Source organism: Crocodylus porosus, unplaced genomic scaffold (assembly GCF_001723895.1).
Source record: "Crocodylus porosus isolate Cpor-Errol unplaced genomic scaffold, CroPor_comp1, whole genome shotgun sequence".
Taxonomy (NCBI): Eukaryota; Metazoa; Chordata; order Crocodylia; family Crocodylidae; genus Crocodylus; species Crocodylus porosus.
Window position 1 is genome coordinate 60,832,526 of NW_017728907.1, and position 7,838 is coordinate 60,840,363.

At 40.2% G+C, this 7,838-nt stretch overlaps 1 protein-coding gene across 1 annotated transcript in view; it reads right to left on the bottom strand.

The window, feature by feature from the left end:
* Positions 1-7,838, bottom strand: part of JAK1 (Janus kinase 1) — a 41,022-nt gene that overhangs the window by 26,676 nt on the left and 6,508 nt on the right. Inside the window, exon 4 of the mRNA XM_019531576.1 lies at positions 1,663-1,816. Within this exon, the coding sequence (XP_019387121.1) occupies positions 1,663-1,816 (154 nt within the window). The remainder of the gene's footprint in view (positions 1-1,662; positions 1,817-7,838) is intronic.

The window sequence follows — 7,838 nt, forward strand, 5'->3', positions numbered from 1 at the left end:
CTGTTCATAATGCTTTGTCCTTGGATTACATCTTAAAGGTTAGATTTTCAGAGTAGCAGTTTTGCCCTCTATTTGTTCCATGAGTCTGACTTCTATTTCTTGTCTAGTACTGGAGTTGAGATTTTTACATTCTTTTTTCTGAATGCCACTCAAAAATGGTACTTTTGGAAACATACTCTCATAAAGTTCATGACAATGACTACTCATTTTTTCTCTTTTGCTGTGACACATGCAGTAAAGCACTATTAAAAAGTCTGACTGTGAACAGGTACAAAGCATACTTTCAAGCAGTAATTATGCTAAGTATACCAATACAGATGTATTACCCGGATGCTTTATACAGTAACGTTGGGTAATCTCCCTTAATATTAAATCATCCAACAAGTCTCCTCCATTTCTTTAAATGTAACTGGTTCCACCCAACACTTGTTCAGCTGTAGTAACTGTTACATTTTCTTTATTGTGGCTTTCACAACAAACCAAGACATGCTCACCCTGGCAGCTCTCTTCACAGCATTCTCATTTATAAAACAGAATGGACTGTGAAGGTCAAGTTTCTGCCTGAAAATTTTGTAGCAACTGAAATCACAATTAACGCAAAAGAGCATTTGAGTTGAAAGAAATCAGTAAATAAATATGCTTCCGTCTGCTTCTCCTCCTCCCCCCCTTTCTTTGCTCTGTTCATTTCAGAGCACTCTACCAAATGAAAGTCACCTTTTAAACGGTCTATTTCCTTGTTTCTTCTGTATGTCAGCCAGGGTTGGGGGGGGGGGAGGGTGTAGGTTGCAACATCTTTTGTGTTCCTCGAAGAGTATAGACTCTGAGGCAGGGACCACACCTTCCAACAAAAGTTTTATACTGTAGATGTGGTCACAATGTGGTTTCTATCCAGCTTTAATTTGAATGTGGGCCCTACCACACATTCAAATTAAACTGGATAGAAACCAGCTATAGAGATGTTACACATTTTCAAGCACTAATATTATAGCTGGTTGGCTCTTCTTTTATAGCTGGACAGTCATTTTTATCGTGTGATAATTACTTTGTATTTGTGGCCAGTCTTTATTTTGCACGTGGCCAGTCTAAATTTATTCTGCGATTAATCAGTCAGCTGCGTAACATATGTAGTGTATAGTAGGGGCCTTAGTTATATTTTGACAAGGACTCAGACAAAATGATACACTGCACAATTTCTATAACGGTACACAGGCATTCCAAGTTACTCTTCAAGTTAGTCTGCTATTAATCACCTAGGGAACTGCAGGGGTTGTACACATTCAGACTGTAGACTGGGTTCCCAAAAGAAAAGGTTCAAGTTCTGTGGTGTGGGACATTTAAAGCCAGACTAGACATATTACTATAAAACATACTGCAAAAAGAACCATTCCATACTGAAAGGAGACTAAACAATTCTCTCTACATCTCGTCTTCTATGGGCAGATTATTTTCTATACAAGAATAACCTGTGCAATAAACACAGCATAGAATTTTCCACCAGACTGTTTCACACCAAACAAACCCATCTGAACACAAAGGGATCAGAATAAAATCTATATAAAACTTCTCAGCAATGTTTATTCTGTTTTAACAATATTTATGGACTCACATGACCATTCCAGCCCAGGAGAAATGCCTTGGGGCTCTCTTATGTACATTCCTTACCTGTGCAAAAAGGTATTCTAGTGAGTGTCCATCAAGTATTGGACTTCCATCTGGCAAAATTTTCTTCTCATAAGCAGTCTTTGATTTCTTTGGCGTATGTCTACAGACTGATGGCTCATTTTCACTTGTCCCATGCCAGTTGGTAAAATAAAACCTTGAGAGAGAGCGTAATACACTTTAAAGTTATTGAGAAGAGCTACGTTTATTTTGGATGCATGCTTTAACTATTCAGATAAAATGGTGGCTATGAATAAATGAACCATCTTTCTACTCTGGGCTTTAAAATTATATTAGTCCAGCATCCTGGATTGAAAGGACCAGTGGAAAAATTACATTTTAGAAGTTGAGTTTTTCATGTTCACAACTTATACCTCATTTATAAAGGTTATCCATTATTATTTAGCATTCTGCCTTTTCCTAAGCTGCCTACCAAATAAACACACGCTAATTCTAAGGTACCTGTGCTTGCCACAGTCTCATGAAGTTTTTTTTTTGATCTAAAACCAGTGATGTGATATCTTGTGAGTAAAATAGGCTGCAACTCATCACACAAATTTAGACAGACAAGGTTCAAAAAGACTGCCAGGCTTTTACAGATATCTGTGCAACATAAAGTCCAGCATTCACCATTAGCATTGTTTCTTAGTCTTCTTGTCCAATCCAGTTCTTCATATGGTATCTTGAAATTCCAGCTTTCGTTGAATGATAGAAAATTAGGATTGGAAGGGGACCTCTGGAGGCCATCTAGTCCAACAGCCTGCTCAAGCCAGGACCATCCCTAACTAGATCATCCCAGCCAAGGCTTTGTCTAGCCAGATCTTAAAAACCTCCAAAGATGGAGATTCCTCAACCCCCCGGGAGTAGAGTAACCTGTTCCAGTGCTTTACTACTGTCCTTGTGAGAGAGCTTTTCCTTATATCTAATCTAAGCTTTCCTTACTGCAACTTGAGCCCATTGCTCCTTGTTCTGTCGTTTGCCCCCACTGAGAACAGTCTAGCTCCGTCCTCTTTGTAACCCCCGTTCCAGTAGCTAAAGGCTGCTGCTAAATCCCCCCTCAGTCTTCTCTTCTGCAAACTAAATAAGGCCAGTTCCCGCAACCTCTCCTCATAAGTCGTGTGCCCCAGCTTTCTAACCAATTTCGCTGCCCTCCATTGGACTCTCTCCTATTTGTCTAAATCCTTTTTGTAGTACACAGTCTTCTAGATGTGGCCTCACCAGTGCTGAACAGAAAAGAAGAATCACTTCCCTTGATCTGCTGGCAACAAACACTCCTATTAATGCAACCCTGAATGCTGTTAGCCTTCTCCACAATAAGGGCACACTGCTGGCTCATATTCAATTCCTTGTCCACTGTCATCCCCAGGTCCTTTTCTTCAGCCAGTCAGCTCCCAGCCTGTGCTGGTGCATGGGATTGTTCCAACCTAAGTGCAGGACTTTGCACTTGTCCTTGTTGAACCTCATGAGATTCCTTTTGGTCCAGTGCTCCAATCTGTCAAGGTCTCTCTGAATCCTAGCTTTACCCTTCTGCATATCTACCACCTCCCCAGCTTGGCATCATCTGCAAACTTGCTGCTTCTTCATTTTCATATGTCCTGTTGGATAAGCTTTAGTTCAAGTGCCCCCACTGCCATTTTGAAGCACAAGGACGCTGATACACAAGATGCTGTGGCGCTGTAATTGGTGTGGCTCCAAGAGCGGTGTGTCCCAGCTCCTGCCCCACCTCCCAAGAGCACGTGTAAAAAGTACCCCTACAGAATAACAAGGCTAATCAGTTAAAACCCCACAGGCTGTTATAAGAGCAAGTTATGCCTAACCAAGTTAATTTATTTCTGTAATAAAGTAAATATCTTTGTGGATGGGGGTTGGGGGGAAGGGAGGAAGAAGCAGGGAATGTGATGTATCCTTGTCTATCACACTGTTTTAGTAAACTAAGGAAATACAGGCTAGATTAAACTAATTGGGTGATAACTAAGTGGATAATTATGCTCAGAGTAGTTATCAACAGCTCAATGGGAGGAGTTATCAAGTGTATCCAGCACTCTCAAACACCCTTAGTAGTGGATTTGCATTTGAATACCTAATTTTGCAAATCTGCACATGATAACCAAATTGGGTGAGGTAGCACACATTTCAAAGGACAGGATTATGATTTAAAGTGAGCTTAATAAATCGAAAAATGGTTGTAAATAAATAAATAAGAACAATTTCAGAAAAGGGAAGTACACAGGAACAACTAGATACAAATGTGAAGGGAAGTATTGAAGAAAACTCTCTGGGAGCTATGATGGTCTGAATAAACTAACACTATCCTGAAAAAAAGGCCAGGATATATTAACAGAAATTAATGAACAGAAGGAAAGGTTGAAAGTATGTAGACTAGAGATGAGAAGATTGAATAGGGATTTGAGAAGTCCTCAAAAGCAAAAGGGGTTATCAGAAAGAGGCTAATGATGAATTATTTTCTTTATCCACTTGGGCAATAGGTTTAAACTGCAACACGGGAGAGTACATTGAGAACCACTGATCTGACTTAAGACACACCTTCTACTCCAGACACCCCTCAGAAAATATCAGTTCCTTTCTTGACTACAGAAAAACAATAGAAAAAAATCTTCTGTTGCAAAGAACTGAGAATGACCAAAACAAGTCAGAATGTTTTTGACACTATAGATTCCTATCTTAAATATCTAGGTTTATTTTGCGAATCATGCTGCTTACATGCCTAACAGCAGCGCTGTTTATAGTCCTGATTTTGTGCAACACCCTTAAAAGGATCTCGTGGCACCTTTGTTGAGAATCACTGGGTTAGATGTTAATATTAGGAAGAACTTTCTAAATATGAGAGTGGCTAAGCACTGGAGGAGAGAACCTAGAACGATTGTGGAATCCCCATCACTGGAAGTTTAAGTGCAAGATACAAAAACACTTGTCTGGAATAGTTTAGACAGAGATGATCCTGCCTTAAGCAGAATTAAACAATATGATATCCAAAGGTTTCTTCCAGACCTATTTTTATTTTGAATGCAACTGGGGTCCTAACCCCTGTTAAACTCTCTCTGAAGATCCCCAATAAACAATTCAAACAGAAATAACTTTTTAAAACTCTAAGTGACTTTGTATAATAAACTCACCCAAATGCAAAGTTCTAAGGATGATCTCTAACAACATTAAGCTGAGTTTAATTGGTTAAACTGTTATGTTGGTGCTCTTGCCATTGTTTCATATGTCTCTACATGCGAGTTAACGTTATCTAAGGGAGTGACAGCTGATGCTAATGTGAGTGCCATACAGCATGCTCATGGATATCTGAAAAAAGGCTTGACAGGCTTTAGAACTGTGACCATCTAAACCTACATAGTAAGTCAACTTACAATGTACTTCTGTGGTTGAAGTGCGGAAAGGAAAGGTATTTTAATATATCTAAAGGACAAGTCAACATGGTAAACTATAAGAGAGTACTGCACATCTGGGAAAAAAGGTCATATGCAAAAAGCTACATTAAAATAAAGCTAAGAGCTTTGGCAGAAAATGTTTTGGCACATGCTCAGTAAATCAGCCTATTGAACAAAACCACACATTTTTCACAAAACAAAATAATTTTTAAAACCTCTAAAAAGTACTACTTCACTTCTGGATTCTTAACTTACAATGTGCAAAATGTACTAGATGCCCTTCACCACCAATAAGAAACACAGGATGTGGCCAATGAGTTTCATTTCTGCCATGACAAAACAAAAGGGCATAATAGAAAACTGTGGGGCTGGGGGAGAGGGGAGGAGAGCAAAGAACTTAGACAGTTACTCAGCAGAGGCTTGTGAATAGTACACAAGAGCCAAAAATATTTTTTTAAATAACTGATGAAAGCTATTCCCTCTGAAACATATCTGATTAAGGGGCAGGGGGGGAAGTCTTATGGAATTTGGCTTCTAATGCTGCAATGATATCTGCATGTGTGGGGCTCAAAGCAGTTTTTGTGATGAATAAAAATGACATTTCAAATCAGAAAATCTTTTCATTAAAAGTGGTTTAATTATCTGTATCATAATTCAGTATACTAAAAGCAAATACAATATTGTTAAAGAAGAAACTGCCACAGCTGAGACTCCCTATGTTATGTTTCAGGTTCTTTCCCCTTCTTCCCTTAATAAAAGCCTAAAAAGAATCAAACAATATTCTCTCTGTGCGTGTGTGCATAGGGTGGGGGGGGTGTAGGGCAGAGTAGTTATATCGGTTTTCTCCTTTAAGGATAAAAGGGCACTGATTTCAGCAGAGTTTCAAAACTACTGTCAAAATTAGGGCCTCTTTGTGTGAGACATTGCAGAAACACAGTAAGAGACTCTCCCTTCCCTGAAGTGTTTACAATTCAAACAGACAAGGCAAACCAGTGCCAGAAGGCAGAGCACATTTAATTGCAATTTTACAAATGGAAACGGGCATGTCACTTAAATGTCTCTGCCTAAGTTAAGTAAGTCTGTGGCAGAGCTGGGGATGTAGCCGGTATTCTAAAGGCAACACATTAGGACACAATGGGCAGACACTAGTTGGCCTGCTCATTTAGTCAACTTCATAAAATAGGTTTACTTTTGCAACATACTTTATATTTCTTTTGGTGAAAATAAAAATCAATAAAAGATACATTTTTAAAAACAAGAGTAGCATCCTTTTAGCTACTGGAGTAGTCCAACTCCTGCATCATCCTGTGTACCAGTTAACCACGATATTACAAAATATTGTGGTTTCTTATGCTGCAGACGTTTATTGAGTGGAGGAAATAAGGGGTTTATTCATGAAGTCTATAGTAAAAAATAATGGCCTATTAAAATATAACCATGTGCAAATAAGACAGATCTGAAGTGCAGCAGTGGGTATGTTGAGCTCTGAATACTGACAGCTGATGAAAAAAGGGCATGTCATGAGAAATAAAATTTGAATCTTTCACCGGTGGAATATAGCTAAATATCCAAAGAATCTGAAATGTGTTGGCCACATACCTTACTCATATAAAATATTACACTGAAAAAAATGGTATTTTAAACATCAAGTGATTGAGTGGCAGAGAACGGCAGAATTAAAGTGGCCTAGGCAACCTTGAGCTGCCACCCTGGCTGGCATCCAGTGTGGTATGTGGCACTGCAGACATGTGCAGCACCACATACTACACATTCAGTTGTTTTCTGCACTGCAAGTGAACAACACGGAGAGTTTTTTTGACCCCTGAATATCCAGAGGTCAAAAAAACCTGTGGAGAGTAGAAGTGGAGCAGTGCACACCGCTCAAAAGCTGAACCAGGCTGCAGCTACCAGCCAGGCCCTGCATGGCAGAATCACTGCTGCAGGAGCCTTAAGGACCCCAGGTAAGGCTGCTGGGGCGAGCCCGCTGCTATCCCTGGCCACCCCTACCACCCCCAAGGTAACTTGCTATGCACTAGAGAGCACGTGGCACAGGCGTTCCCTGGGGACAACTAGCAGTGGCGCAAGATGAGCCACTGCTGGTTGTCCCCAGGGAACTAAATGTCCATACCACGTGTGGATGGGGCCCTTGTGTGTATTATGACACAATCTTTAATACACAGTGCTTACTTAATGAGCAGTTACATGGTACTTTTTGTTCTTAATTTTCAGTTCACAGCCCTCAAATTTATGTACTACACACTATTCAAACCCTCTGTGAAGGCAGAGTTCTTCATCACCGCATGGGCCTTTTCTATGGCACATCATCCCGGCATCTAAATGCTTCACAAGCATTAATGAATTTATTTTTATACCACTCTCAAGATGAGTGGGTATTAACCCTAATTTATAGATAGGGAGCTGAGGTACAGAGGTACACAAATACCTATGGCCTGATTTTTATGTTCAAAGCACAGCCCCCACTGGTTTCTATTGCAGCTATGGCCAGCATTTACGCAAATCAGGATCCAAGATCTCAGTCAGACTCCCAAAAAATGAGGAACAAGAATTTAGAGGCCACCTCTGAAAAGTTTGGTATTGGTGACCTATCTAACATCACACAAAAAGTCTGTGGTTGAGATGGCCTTTTACGATCAGGTCACCAAATCATTAGACGCAGGGGTTGCTGTGGATGTAGTCTTTCTGGACTTCCGGAAGGCTTTCGACACTGTCGATGCCCACACGGTCAAATGGGTCGCCAACTGGTTGGAGGGCCGCACCCAGAGG